The 23,960-nt window shown below is 38.3% G+C and overlaps 3 protein-coding genes across 3 annotated transcripts; all 3 read left to right on the plus strand.

The window, feature by feature from the left end:
• Positions 1 to 2,538: 2,538 nt before the first annotated feature.
• On the plus strand, positions 2,539 to 3,306 carry LOC142618587 (brassinosteroid-responsive RING protein 1-like). The gene has a single exon (XM_075791529.1). It carries the CDS (start codon positions 2,539 to 2,541, stop codon positions 3,082 to 3,084), a length of 546 nt encoding a protein of 181 aa, XP_075647644.1. The 3' UTR covers positions 3,085 to 3,306.
• A 7,286-nt stretch (positions 3,307 to 10,592) lies between these two features.
• On the plus strand, positions 10,593 to 11,546 carry LOC142620088 (uncharacterized). The gene has a single exon (XM_075793518.1). The coding sequence runs from the start codon at positions 10,593 to 10,595 to the stop codon at positions 11,544 to 11,546; it is 954 nt and encodes a 317-aa protein (XP_075649633.1).
• Positions 11,547 to 11,550: 4 nt separating this feature from the next.
• On the plus strand, positions 11,551 to 12,006 carry LOC142620089 (uncharacterized). Its single transcript, XM_075793519.1, has one exon. The coding sequence runs from the start codon at positions 11,551 to 11,553 to the stop codon at positions 12,004 to 12,006; it is 456 nt and encodes a 151-aa protein (XP_075649634.1).
• The last annotated feature ends 11,954 nt before the right edge of the window (positions 12,007 to 23,960 follow it).

Raw genomic sequence — 23,960 nt, forward strand, 5'->3', positions numbered from 1 at the left:
TAAAACTAAAAAGGCAAAGGTCCTTACAAAATTGAGTCAAAGTCAATTTGGTCCTTACATTTTGGTAGTAGTCAATTTAGTCTCTACCGTTAACTGCTAATAGAAAATGCTTATGTGGCTAATGGTGCGTACAGTTAGTACATTTGATATTGACATGGAAAATAAATTAATGAAAATAATTTTTAATAAATATTTTAAAATTCCACATTGGCATTTTCCCCCAATTTTAATAAAAATAATTTTAATTTTGATTTCACATTTTTAAAGATGAAAATAAAAATAGAAATCTCAGATTTTCTTTGCATCTTCGTGTACTTTCTTGGCAACCAAATACAAAAATACAAATATCAAATTAGTAGATCAACAAAAAACCATTTCATTCGAGACCACCTTAAACCCGTAGTTTATCCCTCACAATCTCAATTAAAAATGTAAACAACCAAGACTAAAGCCAACAGACCCACCCTCTTATATCACCAAACCAATTTTGAGACCAGAAAACCCCACATGCCAGCTAGAGCCAAGGTTACCAGATTAAAGAGAGATATAGCAAGAGTTTAGGGTTGCAGGTTCTGGGTTCTGGGTTTTGGGTTTGCACCGGGCCGCCACCAGCCACACCGTGACACCAACCGAAGCTCCACACGTGCTCCAACCCGGGATGATTCACTGGGTTTGGTGTTTTGATTTGGCTTTTTGAGGTTTCAAGGGGATATTTGGCCACCAAATTATCTAGGTTTTTGTAAGCATATTTAGCTAGACTTGTCCTCATCAAAGCCATAGGATTGGACTCAACACAAATATACCAACCCAAAATTAAAGGGTTTCCACTGGATTTATTCTAAAGTGGAGCGCTACACATAAATTTACTATTTTTTATTTATTACTTATTGTCCGTAAGATTATAACATTAGAATTGTGACAAAATTGTGCTAGATAAAGTTGTGATTCTAAATTTCTTTACGTTGGTGGGACGAGGGATCAGATAGAGCAAACAGTGTTTGAAGTTTTAACTTGTAAGAGCAACCACATCAGCTCTTTTAAAAATTTCCTCTATTTTACACAAAAAATCTACCTTTTCTATTTTATACTATCACTTTTACAAAATACCTACATCAGTTCATTTATTCTAACCCATCTTTTAATTAAATAATCAACTTTATCAAATTTTTTATTATTTCTCTTTTAACTACCTATATACATACCCGCCTCATTCTCTCTCTACCCATCTGAAATTGCTCTCTCTCTCTCTCTCTCTCTCTCTCTCTCTCTCTCTCTCTCTCTCTCTGTGTACCCATTTTCCAGACCACAGCTCCGACGAGCTCCGATCCGACGATCCACCACAGCTCCGAGCCACAAGCTCCGATCCGACGATCCACCACAGCTCCGACGAGCTTCGATCCGACGATCCACCACAGCTCCGAGCCACGAGCTCCGATCCGACAATCCACCACAGCTCCGATGAGCTTCGATCCGACGATCCACCACAGCTCCGAGCCACGAGCTCTGATCCGACGATCCACCACAGATCTGAGCCACGAGCTTCGATCTGAGCTCCGATCCACCATCCACAGCTCCGATCCGAGCTCCGACTCACGATCCACACTTCGATCCACCATCCACACTCCGATCCACCATCCACAGCTCTGATCCGAGCTCCGACCCGCGATCCATACTCCGATCCACCATCAACACTCCGACCCGAGCTCCGATCCACGATCCACGATCCACGAGCTCCGTGTTTGTGTATCTCTGTCTTTTTTTTTTTTTTTTTTTTTAGCAAGTGTATCTGTGTGGATGTATTTGTGCATGGGGATGAGCAGTTAACTGGGAGAAGAGAGAAAAAAAAAACGAGCGATCTGAAAATTATTAAAAAATTGGATAACCGAGTTACAGTACCCGTGTAAATTTACACGGTACTGTAGCAATTTGAAGGAGCATGTAAAATATAGACAATTATGCATGAGCTGATGTGGGCTGTTTTTGATAAAAAAATGTGTAAATTTAAGCATTTTTTTTATTATACACACTTATACAAGAGCTGATGTGGTTACTCTAAATTTGTGAATTAGATAAGAAACTAAAGAGATGAGTTATTTGGGTTAGAAACTATAAAAAGACTAGTACCATATAGGTCCACGTCATGACAAGACAAGATAGTCAAAAGAAAAAAAACTCCGTACCATGTAAAATACAAAGTTTGATTGCGTGTAATTTTAATACTATTTAAATTATCATAACTTTTGCAACAAATATTTTATATGTTAAATTGTGATTTGTTATTTGTTATTATCACATAAATTTATTATTTTTTCTCCACCATTCATAACTTGTTATATGAACGGTTATGTTATTTGATATGCACTCAATTTTTTTAACCACCTTATATATGTAATGGGATTGTCAAAAGTCCAAAGTCCAAACATTCAAAAGTCGTACTTGTTTTCCTAGATAGCCAGGGCCGTAGGTACTCTTTTCATTTTTGGTAAAAGTCACCGGTCACACTACTTGTCCTTCATTTTTGCCTCAATTCTTTGCATCATGGGGTTGCAGAGTAGCACTAAATATCCAAACCTTACAACATCAACCTCTCTAAACCTTTTGCCATGCCTTGTAAAACACATTCTCATATTGCTACTCTCATACATGCTTCAACTTTGGAAATTCTTATCCTTTAGACATCGAAACCATGCTGATTATCAGCCAGAGAATCGACCATCTCCTTCATTGGTACCTCTCCCTTTCCACCTCATAGATGAATCAATCAAGAAGCAACTTCCAATAACAGAATATGGTGACTTGCTCAAAAGAAGAGGAGCTAACTGTAGTGCAGAGGGCTTGGTCTGTGTTGTGTGCTTGAATAACATGGAGGCAAGTGATGGGATTAGAGAGCTTTGCAATTGTTCTCATGTGTTCCACAAGGAGTGCCTAGATGTTTGGATTGGTCAGGGCCAGGTAACATGTCCTTTGTGTAGATCCAAGCTATCACCTAACCAAAAAATGGTGCCAGGGTTGGGAGGAGATCCATGGAGATTGGAGAGGTTGAGTTACTTGTTTGGTGATGATTATGACATGATAACTTTTTGATTTTGATTCTAAACTACAAAGCAGTAATTGTATCTTCTTGTCCTAGAAGATTTTCAAGGTACTTTACCATTTCTTGAGGAGGATTGTTGTTTCTGTTTAGGCAGGAAAACATGATTGCCACCTTAATTTGTGCAACGTAATATATTGCTAGCTGTAAATATTCCTCCAAAAGTGAGGCACAAGGTTTTTGTAATTTATGTCAAACTTTCATTATGTTATATATATTTTCTTATTTGAATGCTTTCATGCATAGATGTTCTCTAGTTTTCTTTTTTAAATTCAGACTACGATCAACTCCTCATCCTTTTCTGTTTAGAAAAAACAAATAAAACAGAAACAAAAATTGGACTAACCACGCAATGATCACGCGTGGTATGATTTTAATTATATTATTATATTAGAAAAGTAGTTGTTTGTCTTTTTCATTTCTGTTGAGATGGATTGCATTTTTTTCCGTGCATAAAATAAAAATACCATAAATTTTTTTTCATGATGCACACTTTCCAAAGACCGGTTACCCCCTAGAAAAAGAACGCAGTTTAGGATTTATTTGAGAATACTTTATTTAATTAAAATTGAATTTTTTTTTTGCTGAGAGTGTAGAAAAAAAAAAAAAAGTTAAAAGTTAATTAAACAGTACAATAAAACTTATAAATAGTACTAAAAAATATAACAAGATCCATAAATAATACCAAAAAAAATTAAAAACTTAAATAAATTGAAACTTTCATTAGCCCCCAAATGGAGTTTTACTACCACACACACAGTACACACTCACAAAAAACGGGACAAAATTTGACGTAAAGTCACAATTTTGAACTAATATATAGTGTGTGATAGTATTTTTCTCATAAAGATATATTCTCAACTTTAAAGGTTTAAAATACAAATTGTGGCTACTGATCAACCAAATAAAAGAGGAAATCCATTTCCAGGAAAGTAGGTAACCGTGTATTGTAATTTCAAGTTGATGAATTTTTTTCGTGATTGAATTAGGAGTAAAGACCTTATGGAAGATATTCAAACCCAACATGAACACGATGACATGCATATGAAAATAAAATAAAACATCTTGTGAAATGATCTAATGAGATCATCCTCTCAGAATATTTGAGACTCATAAGACTCATAATTTCACTCAGGACAAAGTTTAATTACAAAACTGGTTATAAGCTAAGGTTACAACCTTACTCAATATCTTTTTATCGGAGGTGAATTTTAACAAATCCACCATTAGATTAAATCTTCTTCTTATATCCCCGTACATGTAAAATTTCTAGAAAATTAAAAATCAATAGCTATGTCATTAATAAATTGTTTAAATTACAATTCTTTGTAGTTTAAAATTATGTATAAAATATGAGATTATAGATCACATAGTAAACAATATCCGATTTATACAAAATTTGACATATTTATTAGGAGCAAGAATAACATGCAATTCAACAATTAGATTTTCAAAATATGTAGTAATATTTATTTTATTGAGTAAGGTTGTAGTCTTAACTTACAACTAATTTTGTAACTAAACTTTCTTCTTTCACTCATACTATAAGAGAGAAATCTTATGAGACCGTTTTATGAGATAATTTTCTCATGAAAAATTACAACTTCTTGACTTCTATTGTCTAATAATTTAAAACTGTCTATTAATTTTCTCATTAGATATAAAGTTTTCAAAAACCGCAGTTCCGCATAATCTCGTATTAAATTTTGGGAAAAATGACACTTTACTACCCTAAACTTTTTTTTTTTAGTAAACAATAATACTTATAAGAACATACAAGAAAATAGTAATATTAGTGTTTTAAACCGGATTTATAATATATTATTCAACCAGAGTACAACTACAAAAGGGTATAACATTTATAGTTGTAGACTGGAATTATAAACAGCGGTCACTAGATACACACAACCAATGTGAGATAAACATCTCATTTTTTTTATTAAATAGTATTACTTATTAGAACACACACGAACGCACACTTTGCATCCTCAACTATCACACTTTGCACCTTAGTGTTAATTTTGATGTTATGTTTAACGGAATCCTACTGCATGTGATAAGCACATGCATTTTGCTTAGATGAAACAAACTAAAAAGACTGAAACACCCTTCTTCAAAATCAATTAAAACAAAAGCCAATTTTTTTCCACTTCTCTCTTCCGGTCTCATTTGCGTGACAACTTCTTCCCTAATCAGATTCTGGTACCTACACTACAAGAAATCTGGGTTTAGGCGACGTTTGTAAAACGTCACTAAAAACCCAAAAAATGTCACTATAGACACAAATGGTCTATAGCTACGTTTGTTTTTGCGACGTTCAAAAACGTCGCAATAGAGCAGTCACTATAGGTTTATTGCGACGTTTCAAAAAACGTCGCCATATATTACTCTTTAGTGGTGTTCAAAAACTTTTAGTGACGTTTTCTAAAACGTCACTAAATAATATACCATTTTAGTATGTAATGTAGGAAAATACATTTAGCGACGTTTCAAAAGCGTCGCAAAAGCTGCTCATTATTTTAAAAAAAAATTAAAAATGCTATATTAACCTGCTTAAAATTCAACAATAACTAACACAAGCTTATAATATATCAAATGTACCTACTAATCATCAATATTCCACAATAACACACTAACCATAGATATATATATATATATATATATATATATATATATATATATATATATATATATATATATATATATATTTGTATAATACCAATACATGTATCACTTTAACTAAGTGGGTTGGTTGCCTAAGATTAATTGTAGCTATTAAATTAAGTTTCTTAGTTAGTTAAAAACCCATTAATATATATGTTTGGAACATAGTCTATTTTGCAATCCTATTGTTCATTCCTTGCCATTGCTAGAAAGTATAATATTGAAAAACAAATACTAACACTCTAAAGAAATACTTACAATGATTCAGCCCTTGATCCTTAAGTCCTTTTGCCCAAGAAGCCAAATCTGAATAAGAGAATTTTCTACCAATTTCCAACCAAAATAGAAAAAAGCAAAAATTAGTACAAAACTCCATGACCCATTAAAGAAAAACCAAATCAAAGCAAACCCATAAGCCAAAAAAAAATACTTACACTCTAAAGAAACTTGAACAACAAAAACTCTAAACCAAAACTGAAAAATAGCAAAAATTAACACAAAAGCTCCATGACCCATTAAAGAAATACCATATCAAAGCAAACCCATAAGCCAAGAACAAATACTTACACTCTAAAAAAACTTGAACAATAAAAAAGAGGGAAAAAAGTATGGTGGTGGCAGTAGGTCCTAGTGGAGGTTGATGACAGCCACGGTGGCAATGGGTGGAAGGGAAAAGATGTGTGGTGGTTCTAGAGAAAATGTGTCACAAAGAAAAAACTAGGAACAAAGAACAAAGAAAAGAGAAGAAAAGAAGGGGACAATCAATGGTGAGCCTAAGAAAGAAAAGAGTGGGACACGGAGTGAGTTAATGGAAAGAAAGAAAAAAAAAAGTGTAGGCCAAAAAAAAAATAAAGAGGGAAAAAAAGTGTGGGAACCTGAAATCCAAAAGTTTAGAACACATAGCGACGTTTTCGAAACGTCGCTATAGAGTATTTGAAAGTGTTTGCTTTAATTAATATAGCGCGTTTTTTTTTTCCCCACCAACAGGTGGAGACCATTGGCTGTAATCACTATAGCGACGTTTTCAAAACGTCGCTATAGAGTATTTGAAAGTGTTTCCTTTAATTAGTATAGCGCCTTTTTTTTTTTTTTCCCCACCAACAGGTGGAGACCATTTGCTGTCATCACTATAGCGACGTTTCGAAAACGTCGCTATAGAGTATTTCCTTTTTAGACACATGCTCAGTACATTTTCTTTAATCACTATAGCGACGTTTTAATAAAACGTCGCTATACACGAGATATGCGCTGCTAAAACTATACTTTTTGCGACGTTTTAAGAAACGTTGGTATTGTTTTGAGCTACAGCGACGTTTTTTAAAAAACGTCGCTAAAAGCTCAATCTTTAGCGGCGTTTTTAGAAAACGTCGCAGTATGCCACTTATAGTGGCGGATTTAAAAACGTCACTAAAAAAAACGCCGCCTAAACCCAGATTTCTTGTAGTGCTAAAGGATTAAAATTCAATGATACTACTGCACTTTTTATCTATAAAAGATTCTAGCATAGGCAAGTTTCTATAAAGATCAGTTTTTGGTGCCTACGAAGTATTCTATGTTCACTACCCAGGTTATCTATTGTTCCTCAACTTTGTGTCTTTATGGACAAATTCAAGAAAAAATTGCTTTTAACAATATTTTGGATAATTTAGCCCTGTATAACTTTTAAGGGCATTAGAAGTTTAATAAAGTTATTTCTCAAAGAAGCATGCTTCTTTTAGCAGTTTATTTGGGGATTTAGCATTTTTCTTTTTGTTACAATCATGAAAGTTACTAAGCCCGGCGAGAAAAATAGCAATGCACTGTATCTATCTTGAAGTTACTTTAAAAAACTCTTTTTTTTTTTTTTCATTTTTCCTTCCAGTGTCTCTATTTTACTTCTGAATCTCTTTCATCTGTGTATAGGCATCAGCCCCTTCAAGCATTTCTACAATAGATGATGGGCCATTTGCTGGCCATGGAAACAATGGAAGTAAAATAAAACCTCTAAGAGTTGATGTGCCAAGGAGAAAAAAAGACGGCCTTAGTGGAAGCATGATTTCTTTAATTGTACTAACATCTTTCACTGTTTTGATTATATGTGTGGGATTCGCTTGCCTTTTTGTGTTGAACTGTGGCTCTTGTAACCCTTAAATCCCCAATTCGGAAGAGGTTGGCACGCACGTGAGACAACGAGATAGATATGGAAAAAATTGGCTTTTGTTTTTAATTGATTTTGAAGAAGGGTGTTTCAGCCTTTCAAGTTTGTTCCATTTAAGCAAAATGTATGTGCTTGTCATGTGCAGTAGGATTCCGTTAAACATAATAACAAAAGTAACACCGGGGTGCTAAATGTGATAAGTGTGATAGTTTAGGGTATAAAGTGTACGTTTGAATAGTTTAGGGTGCAAAGTGTAATCAAATGCATAATTTAGGGTGGTAAAGTGTAATTTATCCTAAATTTTGTTGACTTTATTTTTGAGTGAATCAATATAAATCTGTGAAACATTAACTAGAAAGAAACTTTTGCTCAACATTGGCTTGACCCAATGTTAGGCTCTATCAAAGTCACACAAATACATTTTCTTTTCTTTTCTTTTTTTCTTTTTTTTCCTTCTATCTCTGCTACTTCCAAAGTAAGATAAAAACAACAGTTTTTTTTTCACTATCAAACTTGTGTTACAACCTACATGGATAGACAAACTCTCCAAAATAACAACGCATCTTTTGTATGGGAGACTTCAAGAGGGACATACATCTACAAAGAGTAGCCCATACCTAATTATCACCTTTACACCTCCCCCCCCCCTAATTTTTTTTTAAAAAAATATTACTATGTTAATAGGTACTAACTGTGGGGAGTAAAGGGACCTGAGCAAGTATTTGGGCCTTGGGCTTCATTGACGGGTTCCAGACCGTTTTTTGCTAAAGGCCTTTAAGATTGTAAGTCGGCCCACAGGGTGAAGGTCCGAGAATTCGTCCAAGGACTAATCTCCCCTCGGAAAGACCCGCGATGACCCTGGGATTTGTCAAGAAGATTATAGGCAGTGTTCTAGACGAACTGTTGGTTAAGAGGGAGATCTAAATACCTTCTAGACGTCACGGAGTGAAAAAAATATCTCAGAAAAAGGCTGCTACCTCCACATTAAAGACCCTGCACCTATCTTCCTGGCCGCATTAATGGGGAAGTGACCCCTGAACAGTAGGATGGACCTTTTGACCATTGTTTAAAGACTTCAGGAAGGTGGTGGAAAGGGGGAGGATCTAAGGGTAAGATTTGTGTGACACGTGGATAAAGAGGGAAGAAGAAGAAGTATTTAAGGAGGGAAGAGAATAAAGAAAAAGGGGAAGGGAGGTAGTTAGACAAGGACTAAGAACTGTAATCTTTAAAAGAAAAAGAGAAATAATATATAAATCGTCCTCGGCTTACGTCCGAGGAGGTTCATTTGCCCTACTTGTCTATTGTTTGCAAACACTGTAGCATTCTAGCCTGTTCATTAAGCTTCGAACACCATCAAACTAGATTGCGAACCCACACTCTACAAATCTTATTGTTTAAGGCTCATTGGGCCTGAGCCCACGTTTGTTTTTGGGTCCAGGCGCAATTGTGCACTTACACTAACTTTAGCTGTGAGGACCCAAGGACCCGAAGATCTAAAGACCTAAAAACATACTGGAAAGCATAAGGAGTATAGGAGAATAAAAGTCAAGGACCCGAGGATGACGTGGGATGGTTTGGAAAAGTACAAAAGATAGATTGGTGATGTATGAGGTATATAGCAAATATCTGGGTTGGGGTGGATAACTACGAACGTTGCATTGAATGCTCTGCACCAAGTGTTCTAGCTGCATTGAATAAGGAGTACAAACTTTATCCGTTGCATTAATGTGGAAATGACCTGAACAGTACAAAGCACAGAGCTAAAGTTTTTCTCCATTACCGACTACAATGGAATGGACAAGTGTTTGTAAAGGGGGTTGAGTAGATGAGAGGTGTAGGGCTGAGATAGTAAGAGCAAAGGGTATAAATAAGAGAGGAGAGACACAGGTAAGGGGGACGTCAAAAAACTTTGTTGTTGATACCCTCTCTACAAATTCATTGTTTTTGGACCTTTAGTCATAAAACGCTGTTGTTGTTAGTTTTGTACATGATTTTTGGTCCTTACAATTGGCGCCGTTTGTGAAAACAATAAAGTGGGGCGTTCTGGTTTGAAGGTGAATGGCGGAGGCGAATCAGGAAAGGGAAAAATCAGTAGGTTCATAAAGGGGAAACCCAACTATAAAAATGCAACGTGGAGTTGGAAAGAAACACACCCCAAGTGTGGTGGTGGAATCGTATCGTAGTGATTAAGTGGCTGGGCAACGATCACCGATTGAAAGGCAAATGTCTCGTGATGATGTGTTGCAGCAAATGCAATTCGAGATAGATTATCTGCACAAGCGCTTAGATCGTAAGAAGCGTGGTAAGAGGAGCCCGTCTTACTCGTCCAGTGGTAGCTCCGAGAAAAAGCGAGGAGGAAAGGAACATCAAGCATCTGAGTCTCTTCACAGTGAGGCCCGTTTGATTACTTCTTCGGGCGTTGGGCCAAGGAGGAGTAAGGAGGCGCAAGGTGAAAATGGGACGTACCAAGGTGAGGGGAATGATGCAATGGGTAAAGCCTTGAGGCAAATCTCTAAATCCCCTTTCGTGGCCCGGATAAATAAGGCAAAACTCCCTCACAGATTTTCTCAATCTATATTTACCATTTATAATGGCAGGACTGATCCTGTAGAACATGTCAGTCATTTTAATCAAAAGATGGCAGTCTATTCGAATAATTAAGCGTTGATGTGTAGAGTTTTTCCTTCCAGTTTGGGACCAATGGCCATGCGATGGTTTGATGCTTTGGCGGAAGGTTCCCTAAAGTCCTTTGAAGAGTTGACGAGGGCATTCGGGGCTCTGTTCATAACCTGTAGTAGGATCCCAAAACCCTTGGATGCATTACTATCTATGGCCATGAGGGAAGGAGAAACGCTCAAAACTTATTCCGATCGGTATTGGGAAATGTATAATGAAATTGACGGAGATGTTGAAAATGTGGCTGTAAGAACTTTTCAGGTGGGGCTCCCCATGGAGCACGGATTGAGGAAGTCCTTGACAATGAAGGCAGCTGTAGACATACGCCAGCTTATGGACCGTATAGACAAATATAAACGGGTTGAGGACGATCAGATTCAAAGCAAAGGAAAAGCGAAGCTATATCAGGAAAGGAAAGATCTTCGAGGAATGGTGTATCAAGGCAGTCGGCCTAGGCGAGATTTTCCAAGTCGTCCATTGCCAGCTGAAACTCCTTTGGTTAATTCACTGTTCAAGGAGCCTATACATCAAATATTGGAGAAAATACGAGACGAACCATACTTTAGACAACCTAACAAGATGAGTGGCGATGCATCTTTGAGGAATCAAAATCTTCATTGTCATTATCATCAAGACAAGGGACATACCACAGAAGAGTGTCGGACATTGCGTGACCATTTGAACCAATTAGCCAAGGCAGGAAAGCTCAATCATTTCTTGTCTAGGCCAGACGGGCAAGTTGGACATCAAGGTACACAAATATATTGTGGAAATATTCCTCGGCCAGCATTAGGCACCATTAATGTCATTATGGAGCAGTCGAGAAGAGAAGCCGAGGATCCTTCTCGGATCATGTCCGTGCATAGTAGTTTTGGGAATGAAGTTATGAAGGGAAGCAACCAACTGGCTAAAAGAATGAGGTTCTTGGCAACGCCAGTGTTGGGTTTTTCTGAGGAAGATAAGGAAGGAACGTGTTAACCCCATGATGATGACTATTCGTATTGGGGGATATGACGTGAAACGAGTCTTGGTGGATGATGGAAGTGGTGCAGAAATTATGTATCCCAACTTGTTTAATGGTTTAAAGTTGAAAGATGAGGATTTGGAGAAGTCCGATTCCCCGTTAGTAGCTTTTAACGGGAAACAGGTGATTCCGCGGGGGATGATTAGGCTGCCTGTACAGGTTGAGGATGCAGAGGTCCAGGTTAACTTCATAGTGGTCAGGGCATATTCACCTTACACGGCCATTCTGGCTAGGCCTTGGCTCCATGCAATGGAGGCAGTTTCTTCAACTTTGCAAGTAATGGTGAAATATCCTATCCAAGGAAGGGTGGGAATATTACACAGCAGTCAATCGGTAGCCAGGCAGTGTCTGATGTCTGCAAGTATTAGAACAGGGCAAGGTTCATCAACGGGGGTGACTACAAAAGCTTTATAGCAATTAAAGAAACCTGCTCGGGGGATGGGTATCGATGGGGATGGGGGTTCCACTAACGAATTGGAGAAAATATTTATAGGAGAGGGTCAAGAGAGATATTTTCAGGTGGGATCCCAATTACCAGTATTGGAAAAGGAGGAACTAGTTAAGTTTTTAAAGGATAACATTGATGTTTTTGTATGGACGACCTATGATGTCCCAGGAATTGATTCGGAATTCATTTGTCACCATTTGAATGTTAGTCCCGACACAGTGCCCCGTAAGCAACCTCCTCGGCGTGCGTCCTAAGAGCATGCCGAGGCAGTTAAAGAGGAGGTTAATAAGTTAAAGCAAGCAGGGGCAATCAAGGAAATCTTCTATCCTGAGTGGCTTGCCAACACTGCTGTGATTAAAAAGAAGAACGGAAAATGAAGAGTTTGTGTCGACTTCACTGATCTGAACAAAGCATGTCCAAAGGACCCATTTCCTATTCCGAGAATTGATTAGTTGGTGGATGCAATTGTTGGGCATCCTCGGATGAGTTTCTTGAATGTTTTTCAAGATTATCATCAGATACCAATGTCATTGAGTGATCAGGAGAAGACAGCTTTTCGTGCTCCTAATGACAATTACCATTATGGAGTAATGCCCTTTGGTCTTAAAAATGTAGGCTCCACTTATCAAAGGATGGTGACTAGAATGTTTGAGTTGCAGTTGGGGCGTAATATGGAAGCATATATGGATGACATGGTGATTAAAAGTAAGAAAGTAGGGGACCATTTGAGGGACTTACAAGAAACCTTCTCAATCCTTAGGAGTTATAAATTGCGTTTGAACGCTTCCAAGTGTTCCTTTGGAGTAAGTTCGGGAAAGTTTCTCGGGTATATGATAACGCACCGGGGAATTGAAGTTAATCCTGATCAAATCAAGGCTATCTTAGGGTTGCATCCTCCTCGGAATCCTAAGGAGGTACAAAAGCTAACTGGAATGTTTGTGGCATTGAATCGGTTTGTATCACGATCTGCGGACAGGTGCCGACCTTTTTATCACCTTTTGCATAAATGGAGAGATTTCCAGTGGACGGATGAGTGTAATTTGGCTTTTGAGGATTTGAAGCAATATTTGACGAATCCACCAATACTATCACGACCGGAGAAGGAAGAGGTGTTGTATGCCTATTTGGCAGTCACAGACTATGCTGTAAGTCTTGTCCTAGTACAGAATGATGATGGAATTCAAAAATCGGTATATTACATTAGTAAATCCTTGCAAGAGATCGAGCGGCGATATTTACCTTTGGAAAAGGCTCTTCTAGCCGTCGTACATGCAACAAGGAAGCTTCCCCATTATTTTCAAGCCCATACGATTGTGGTACTTACCCAATTGCCTTTGCAAGCCATCATGAGGAAATCTGATTACACTGGTTGCGTGGCTAAGTGGGGAACTAGGCTTGGAGCCTATGATGTTAAGTATATGCCCCGGACAACTATTAAAGGACAGGTTCTTGCCGACTTCATGGCTGAATATACGGAAAGTGGCATTAAGCAAGAAGATGTTATGCTAGCCATAATGTCTATTGGGCTTGGGAGTGTCCTTCTTTGGGAAGTTTATACGGATGGGGCATCTAACCGAAAGGGAGCAAGGATTGGAATTGTGTTGATTACCCCTGAGAAGTTAGTTATGGAAAAGTCACAACAGCTAGGATTTGTAGCCACTAATAATGAGACCGAGTATGAAGCTCTCTTGGCAGGCGCTCAAAGGAGGAGAAATAGTGGAACTGTATTGTGATTCTAGATTAGTCATCAGGCAAGTTAATGGAGAGTTTGAGGCAAGAGATGAAAGAATGAAAAAATACCTCGACCGAGTCAAAGGGGTGTTAGGCATGTTTAAGAGTTTCAAAGTAAGACAAATTTCGAGAGGGTAGAACGCTCATGCCGACTCGTTGGCCATGATAGCCACATCCTTAGGCTCAAAGTTACCACGGACGGTAATGGTAGAGGACTTTTTGACTTCTAGCCTTACTGGTATCCCGACAGTTGGGATTCACAGCATTCACGTTGGCCCAAGCTGGATGGATCCAATTGTGACCTTCTTACAGTATGGTATGTTACCCGAAGGTAAAGTGGAAGCAGAGAAGGTACGGAGAAGTGCCCCCCGTTATTGGCTTTCTGGGGAGCATAAGTTGTACAAACGTTCCTACTCGGGGCCATATCTGCTCTGCGTGCATCCTGAAGCTGTTGAGCCTTTATTGGAAGAGTTGCATGAGGGAATATGTGGAAGTCATATTGGGGGAAGATCGTTAGCACACAGGGCCATGACTCAAGGGTATTGGTGGCCAAATATGCAGAAGGCCTCCCAGGAGTATGCAAGGAAGTGTGACCAGTGTCAAAGGTTTGCACCAAACATTCATCAACCAGGGGGAGTCTTAAATCCATTGTCTAGCCCATGGCCTTTTGCTAAGTGGGGCTTGGATATCGTCAAACCTTTTCCTCGGGCAACTGGTAATAGAAGATGGCTCATTGTCGGCACGGATTATTTTACTAAGTGGGTGGAAGCCGAACTATTAGCTAACATCAGGGATGCAGACGCTAAGAAGTTTATTTGGAAGAATATTGTAACTCGCTTTGGAGTCCCGCATACTTTGATTTCTGATAATGGACTTCAGTTTGATAGCAAGGCCTTTTGTAGGTATTGTGGGGATCTAGGAATAAGGAATGGATATTCAACACCGGCCTACCCTCAAGGAAATGGTCAAGCTGAGGCTATAAATAAGGTCATTTTGGCAGGGTTAAAGAAGCGATTAGATGATGCTAAAGGAAGATGGGTAGAAGAGTTGCCTCATGTGTTGTGAACTTATCGTACTACCCCCCCGAAGATCAACAGGCGAGACACCCTTTTCAATGAAATATGGAATGGAGGCGGTAATTCCGTTGGAGTCAGGCTTTCCCACCTTGAAATCTGATCAGTATAACGTTGAAAGCAATCATGACATGCTATGCGATAGTTTGAATACTATTGAAGAAAGAAGGGAAGTAGCCAGTGTGAAATTGGGCAGCTACCAACAGAAACTCAAGCAAACATATGACAAAGGAGTAAAGTCGAGACCTTTAGTACCAAGAGATTTGGTATTAAGAAAAGTGGTGGGGACAGCAAGAAATCCTGCCTGGGGTAAGTTAGAGCCTAATTGGGGAGGACCATATAGAATTACGTCTGTAGCAGGTGTGGGGGCCTATCATTTAGAAGATTTAGATGGAAGAGTAGTTTATCGCCCCTGGAATGTAAACAACTTACGACGTTATTACTATTAATGAAAGAGCCTTCTTTTGTATAAGTTGTAGGCCTATCTTGTTTCATTAGTCTGTGTTTCTTTACTGGAATAACTTATATCCAAGTGTTAAGCTGATCTTAGCTCTTGTCCGGCTCCTCGGGCCACAAGTTTAAGAAAAATTAACACCTTATGAAAAATCCAAGTGTTAAGCTAATCTTAGCTCTTGTCCGGCTCCTCGGGCCATAAGTCTAAGAAAAATTAACACCCTATGGAACATCCAAGTGTTAAGCTGATCTTAGTTTTTTTCCGGCTCCTCGGGCCACAAGTCTAAGAAAAATTAACACCCTATGGAACATCCAAGTGTTAAACTGATCTTAGTTCTTGTCCGGCTCCTCGGGCCACAAGTCTAAGAAAAATTAACACCCTATGAAAAATCCAAGTGTTGAGCTGATCTTAGCTCTTATCTGGCTCCTCAGGCCACAAGTCTAAGAAAAATTAACACCCTATGAAAAATCCAAGTGTTAAGCTGATCTTAGCTCTTGTCCAGCTCCTTGGGCCACAAGTCTAAGAAACATTAACACCCTATGGAAAATCTAATTGTTAAACTGATCTTAGCTCTTGTACGGCTCCTTGGGCCACAAGTCTAAAAAATTAACCCCCTAAAGAAAATTTAAGTGTTAACTTAGTCTTAGTTCTTGTTCTGCTCCTCAAGTCATAAGTTTAAGACGAAAAGGTAACGAAATGGTGTATTACGGGTATTCTTCTGGCTTGCGTTGCAAAGTTGATGATCGTGTTATGTTTATGTGCATATGAAAAGTTATTATTTTAACGGTAAAGAATTGTACTTGGCAAATGAGTAGAAACAAAGTTAATATTGGAATATTGCGATATGTTGACAATAACTAATATGTACCATTGGCACGACTATGAATCCTTTAAATTTAGTCTAACAAACAACAACAACAACAATAACCAAAAAAAAAAAAAAAAAAACAACAACAACAACAATGACAACAAAAAGAAAAGTAACAGCATCAAGTGCTTGTTTGTTTCTCTTTGGTGTTCTTCTTCTCTATTTATTTCTCTTTTTTCTTCTTTTTTGCCTGTCCCACTTCCTTTGTATCGACTTCATTTTCTTCATTCACCAGCTCGGCATTAGGAGAAGGGTTCTCGGCTATTTCTTGGCCCTTGGGGTGAACAGAAGAAGGTTCTGGATCCGAAGTGGTTGCAGAGGCAGGAGGAATGGAACTAGAGTCACTCGTTGGTTTGGGAGGAGCAGGAGCCAGTTGTAAAGCAGAAGGGTAATAAACGCTGTCGGGATTTCGAAGCTCCAATTCAGTGGATACTTCGGCAGCGTCTAAGGCCCAACCCCAAACTTCTAAACAGAACGCACGGGCAACCCCTTTTAGTTGAGCATTGAGGCTGTTAGCAGCTTTCTTCATACCGGCATCATATGCTGCTTGCTCAGCATCAGCCTTCTCCTGCTCCTTAGATGCTAATTCCTTTTGCACCTGTTTAAGCTCCACCACAATAAGAGCAAGTCTGTTTTGGGCTTGTTTTTGGGCTTCAAGAGCAATATTGGCTTACGACTCATAACTTTGCAAGGCAGATTCTGCGTTTTAATGAGCCTTTTCCACCTCGGCTAGTCGAATGAGGGTTTCCTTCAGATTTTGTTCTTCTTCGTTCTGAGCCCTCACAGCGACTTCGGCATTGTGCTCAGCTTTTTTGGCTAAGTCCAAGGAATGATCCACCCATTCCTTAGCCATGAACGAAGCCTGGACAGCCTATAATGTACATAAATTACGAAAGTCATATGAGTAATGCTTTCAATAATAATAAAGATAAAATGGTATAGAATTGGGAAAGATACCTTAGCTAGGTCTTGTTTTAAAGACAGGAAGACTTCTCTTTTGCGAAAAGACCACAGTTCAGCCATGTCCTAGGGAAGGCATAAGGCCTTTTCCAAGCACTCGGCCACCAAACTTGAGCTTCCTTTTTTTGGATCTCTTAGATTGGCATCATCAAGAACGGGGCTGCCTGAACTTAGGGTAAAGCTGGGGCGCCAAACCGATGCTTTCCTTGATGGATCGCCACTGGTTTCCTTAGAAGAACCAGTATGAGCAGGCTTCTTGGAGGGGTTTTTTCCTGCCCTAGTATCTTTAGAAGGGAGGTCGGGGTTCTCTCCTTTATCAATCTTTATAACATTTTTGCTATTTTGACCCCTTTTCCTTTTCTTGTCCGCGACCTCGGGGGGAGGGGTACGTGTCACGGCTGGGGCAAGTGGACGAGGGGGTACGGCCACAGCAGGAGAAGAGTTGCCGGCATGTGCTTGTAGCAAGGCCAGAAGATCGGGTTCTTTCTCTTGGAAGCCCATGTTGCTTGTTGAAGAAATTTGTGAGTCACGAGGGGCATCTTCACGATAAAAAACTTCAAAGTCTTTATCTGTCACCTCGGGGCGACTCGGCTCTGGAGTTGAAGTTTTTTTCTCGTCCGCAAGATCAGTGGATTGCTCTTGGGGGTAAAGTAGTCTGGCTGCGAGAGGGGCGGGAAGTTGTGTGTCCTGTGTTCCTGCTAGTGGGGGTGTAGGTAGTAAGAAGCTAGGCACCGCAACGTCAATACGAGCTAAACGAAGATCCCTGGCCCGGATTACGTTCTTTGGACTTTGAAAACGTTTGGTGGAAGGAGTGTAGCCGAGAATGACGTGGGCTGCCCGAAGTTGACCGTCCCTATGCAAGAATATTTCTGACTGGAGAATTCTATTCAGATCTTGACAGTTCACGGCGGATTTGTTTGGAGCGATGTGGTAGTCGTCTGCAGTGAGGAATAAAAAACCGTTAGGATGAATTAATCAATGCTAGATTATAAAAGAAGACTGTTATTCCTAAGTATCATATCGGTCCTCGGGAACCCTACCTGGCACCCCATCTTGGGTAGGGTAGTGTAAGCCGTCATGCCAATTCCCCAAGATGATGAGGTAATCCTTGTCCATGCCTTTGCTTGAGTCAGGCAAGCAGGAGATCAACCTAACGGTTAGGACCCTACATTTCATGTAGTATTTTGTTTTTTCCCCTTTTTGGCAATTGTATGCCTAGTTTACATCATGCTAAGTTAAGTTAGTCCCCATTTTACGATTTAGGGCATCTACACATCCTGGGATCCTAAGGACATTGAAAGAACATTGGGCTGGGGTAAGTCTGTAGTTTATAAGAAAATCCCGGGTCACCCTACCCATGGGGATTTCCATTCCACCTTCGATAAAAGCGGTCATAGGGATTAAAATTTACTCAGGTGGCCGGGGGTATAACTAGACAATCTTCTTCCTCACAATATTGAATATCTACATCGTCAGGAATCCTATATTGGGCCTTAAATGCGGCCTTCGCCTCATCCGTTTTCACTAGTTTAGCGTATCTACCCATTAAACTTTACGACAGAAAGAGAAAAAAATAAACAATCAAGAAGAAGCAATAGGAAAGCTGACACACCTCTGAAGAATGCTTAAAATTGCTCATCGGGAGGTCATTTTTCCTTTAATCCTTCAAAACGCCAAAATGAACCAAAGCCAGCCTCAAGGTTTGCTTTTATAGGGGTAAAAAAAAATAAAAAAGGGCGGTAATTTTACTGCTCAGAATTAAGATCGCAATCTGAACCGTACGATGTTAATCCAGCCGTAGAACGTGTGTAGGTAAGGAACCGCCTAACACCATAAATGATCCATCGTGGACTACGAGGCGTTAGGAGCGTGTAATGGGCAGCGAAAAGACGTCCATACGTGTGAAAGCAAAATGCACGTAAGAAGTGTATCCGAGAAGTTAAAACTTGGCCATTAATTCGTGGTTAATAGCCCAAGTTTTAAGGGGCTGTTGTGAGGACCCGAGGACTCGAAGGTCTAAAGACCCGAAGACATACTGGAAAGCATAAGGAGTATAGGAGAATAAAAGTCAAGGACCCGAGGATGACGTGGGATGGTTTGGAAAAGTACGAAAGATAGATTAATGATGTATGAGGTATATAGAAAATATCTGGATTAGGGTGGATAACTACGAACGTTGCATTGAATGCTCTTCACCAAGCGTTCTGGCCACATTGAATAGGGAGTACAAGCTTTATCCGTTGCATTAATGTGGAAATAACCTGAACAGTACAAAACACAGAGCTAAAGTTTTTCTCCATTACCGACTACAATGGAATGGACAAGTGTCAATAAAGGGGGTTGAGTAGATGAGAGGTGTAGGGCTGAGATAGTAAGGGCAAAGGGTATAAATAAGAGAGGAGAGACACAGGTAAGGGGGACGTCAAAAAACTTTGTTGTTGATACCCTCTCTACAAATTCATTGTTTTTGGACCTTTAGTCATAAAACGTTGTTGTTGATAGTTTTGTACGTGATTTTTGGTCCTTACATTAGCAATTTTGTTCAATAAAATTACATTTTGCCCTCTTTAATAATGCCATTAATTTTTTTGAGAGTAATGTTATAGCCACAAACGTTTTATAACGTTCATACAAACTATTGAGGTAACAAATTCTTATTGGTTCGTACACTTGCATCACTTTTTACTTATCAATAACCACTCATCACATTAGTAATTTGTAAAAAATTTGTAGTTTTAGCATTTTTCACCTTTTAAAGAGCATAAAAAATTAATAGATTAAATTTAAAACAAAATATACAAGCCCAAAAAAATTAGCCCAACAACAAAAATTACCAATAATAAAACTAAAAAATTAAGCCCAATCAATTTATTTTACCCAAAACAAACAACTTAGCCATTTAAAAAATTTTAAACAAAAATTCTTAGTAATAAAGAAATAGACTCAAAGGCCGGAGTCGCCGCACACGACTAGCAGCAGAGTCGCCCCCCTAACTCTAAGTCCTGGCTCTGTCCCTGCTAGCCACCATCTACATCAATTCAATTTACAACCATAAAGAGTATGCAAAAATTTATAGATACTCTCAGAATATGGATAAATGGTGCACATTCCTCTCATATTCATGGTAAATCTCACCATAAATTTAATGAGTGAAACCTATCATAAATGTAAGAGGAAGAGACATTATTCTTCGTGTTCTGAGAGTACCTAAAAATTACTCAAAAATATGACATCCTTTTCTGCCTCTTCAAAACAATTAATTTGCTTGTACATTATTCCAAAGGGCGGTGTTCAAAAGTTTAGAGAAAAAGGGACCACATAAAACGAGTGGCAAGTTTTATACAAACAAAACTAGAGTCTTCAAGGCTTTAGGTGATGTGTGGCTAATTTAATAGTTTGGTGAAGAAGTTTTTGGTCATGCATGGACTTTGCTTTGCATGCACTTCCCTTAATTCTTAAGAGAGAATGGGTCACGGATGTTAATATGCCTCAATCCCCATCGGCGATGATGCGTACTGATAACGAAACTTCTGGATTTTGATGTTATCAAACGAGAGTGACACATAAAAAAAAAATTAAAAAATAAAAAAGAAGATAGAGTGGCACATTGACTTCTCTCTACATAAATTTGGCTTGCCTGCCCGCTGCCACTAGTCAATTTATGCACTACAAGTACTTGCATTCTAGACTCTCAAGTGCTATACTCTGACAAATTTGAACTAGTGGGGTTTACGGTTTAAACGTCACCGCTTATGCTTCAACTCCATCCTCTTCTTCTCGAAGAAAAAATTTGTCATTGATATGATATTGTTCGCTTTAAGTTGTCCCTTACAGTTTTAAAAGGTCTCTTATCAATTAGAGTCCAATACCTTCATATAAAGCACATGACCTCTCCATACTTAGATGGATTTAGTTCACCTAATTAAGAGGTCTTTAAGACATTTTGATCCCCACACTTTGAGAGAGAGAGAGAGAGAGAGAGAGGAAATAACTTGTTATTTTACAATTTTTTTTTCAAAATATGTTTTTAATTAGATTTTTAGATATTCTTTTTTTTTTTTTAAGAAACTCAAAAATACCAAAACAACATCATTTTATGGACATCTAATGGCACAATGTAACAAAATTAGATGAAAGAATTGTAAAATATGGCTTAAATTAGGAGTTCGACTCCTTGTTGGATTTGGATAAGGAATGAATTTTATTCATAAGGAATGAATTTTATTCCTTTTGGGTTACTGTTGTTTGAAGTTATCAAGTTTTATTAGAAGTCTTGTCTACCACTTGATTTTGAGTTCTATTTGGAATAGGAGTGATTCTCCTTTTGTGTGTGGAAAAGAAGTCTAGTTCTTCTTGGTTTTGGATATACTAGCTAACTCAAGTCTCTTATATAAGCATAGTGCTGCTACGGAAAACTAGAGAGATAAAAAGAGTAGAGTGTGGGTGTGAGAAAAATAGGCTCTCTTTTTTTTGGTTATTTGATAATTGTGGGTTGCAATTTGGAATGGTGAGAGAGGTTTGATGCCGCTTGGTTTTGGTTCTACGGTTTGATGATTTGCTCTCTCTTGGTGCGTTGCAACTTTTGGATTTGATTTGTGACTCTCTCTTTGGTTTGTGCGCAATTGGTATTTGGTATTCATATTTGGTATTTGTGAACCTTTGGTTCTTTGGTTTGTATTTGGTTCTTAGGTTTTGTATTTATGAGAGAGAGCTATTTAGGTGTATTTGGGATTTAGGTTTATGAGAGTGCATCTACACCAATTTGTATTATCTCAAATTTGATATAGTGAAATTTGTTCGTCGTTACTCGTGAATGTAGGCTATTGCCAAACCACGTAAATCTTGGTGTTTTGTGTCTATTTTCTTTTGGATTAATTTTCTTCGTTCCTATTGTTAGTTTGAAAATCGTTCACAAGCCTAAAATATTTTCACAATTAATCTTGGTAATTTAAGCTTTCGCTATTTTACAACAGACTAGTATCAGAGCCAATGTTCACTACCTAGGCGTTTGGATATGTTCTCTTTGGTGATTGGTTCGTGGATCTGATTTTTAGGGAGAAAGATGTCAAGTGATTCATCTACAAAATCTTCGGCGGATTCTTCTAGAAAAGCTTTGTCAGAGTCTTTTGCAAAATTAGGACCATGGTTTCTAATGCTAAATTTGAAGTAGAAAATTTTGATGGAACGAATAACTTTGGCATGTGGCAATGTGGAGTTATGGATGCCTTGGTCCAACAAGAGTTGGATATTACTTTAGAAGACAAACCTAAAGGGATGTCAGACAAGGATTGGGAAAAGATTAATAGACAAGCTTGTGGCACTATTCGTTTGTGTTTGGCCAAGAATGTTAATTTTGATGGTGACATGGTGATTAAGCCTTTGCACAAATTCAAGTGCTGCTTGGACTTATTCGGTATTTGCAATTTGAATTAGCCCGTAGGGGCTTTGGTGCTGGCGACGAAGAAGTTTCATTTGTGGTGATATGCACTTTGTTTTGGACTCATATTTGGATTTGGCACCATCTTTGGGTGCATTTGGCATCCATTGACGCATTTGGAAGTAATTTTGGATGATTTGCACTTTTTCTAGTTAGGCTCTAATTTGATTGAGTGCTTTGCATTTGTGGTTTGGGAGATGTCTTGTCAAGGTGGAGACTTGTTAAGGATTTGTATTTGGTGATTTGCAAATGTCGTTTGTGAGGCTTGATGGAATTCAAGCCAAGGTGGAGATTTGTAGAATATGGCTTGAATTAGGAGCTCGACTCCTTGTTGGATTTGGATAAGGAAGGAATTTTATTCCTTTTGGGTTACTGTTGTTTGAAGTTATCAAGCTTTATTAAAAGTCTTGTGTACCACTTGATTTTGAGTTCTATTTGGAATAGGAGTGATTCTCCTTTTGTGTGTGGAAAAGAAGTCTAGTTCTTCTTAGTTTTGGGATATACTAGCCGACTCAAGTCTCTTATATAAACATAGTGCTGCTATGGAAAATTAGAGAGAAAAAAAGAGTAGAGTGTGGGTGTGAGAAAAAGAGGCTCTCTCTTTTTTGGTTATTTGATATTTGTGGGTTGCAATTTGGAATAGTGAGAGAGGTTTGTTGCTGCTTGGTTTTGGTTATGCAGTTTGGTGATTTTCTCTCTCTTGGTGCGTTGCAACTTTTAGATTTGATTTATGGCTCTCTCTTTGGTTTGTGCGTAATCGGTATTTCGTATTCGTATTTGGTATTTGTGAACCTTTGGTTCTTTGGTTTTGTATTTGTGAGAGAGAGCTATTTGGGTGTAATTAGGATTTAGGTTTGTGAGAGTCCTTCTACACCAATTTGTATGATCCCAAATTTGATATAATGAAATTTGTTTGTCGTTGCCTGTGGATGTAGGCTATTGCCAAACCATGTAAATTTTGGTGTTGTGTCTATTTTCTTTTGGATTAATTTTCTTAATTCCTATTGTTAGTTTAAAAATTTTTCACAAGCCTAAAATATTTTCACAATCAATCTTGATAATTTGAGCTTCTGCTATTTTACAACAAGAATTACAATATTGAGTAAAAGTAAAAGTTATAGATGTTACAAAACTAAATAGAATTTTGACAAAAGTTAAAGAGTACAATTTATAATTTAGTCCTTAAAACATTTTTAAAAAAAAATATGATTTGAATCATTTAACCATAACTAACACATCATTTTCTCAATCTTATGACATAATGATATCATGCCCATGACAATGCCATGAAGTTTAGCTGCCCCCCAACGAACGGAAACCAGGTCATTGCTGCCAACTAATGATTCATACTAGGATATAACAATGGCTAATCTCAAGTAGTATGACTGTATGAGCCA

The sequence above is a fragment of the Castanea sativa genome, chromosome 12 (genome assembly GCF_040712315.1).
Source record: "Castanea sativa cultivar Marrone di Chiusa Pesio chromosome 12, ASM4071231v1".
Classification (NCBI taxonomy): domain Eukaryota; kingdom Viridiplantae; phylum Streptophyta; class Magnoliopsida; order Fagales; family Fagaceae; genus Castanea; species Castanea sativa.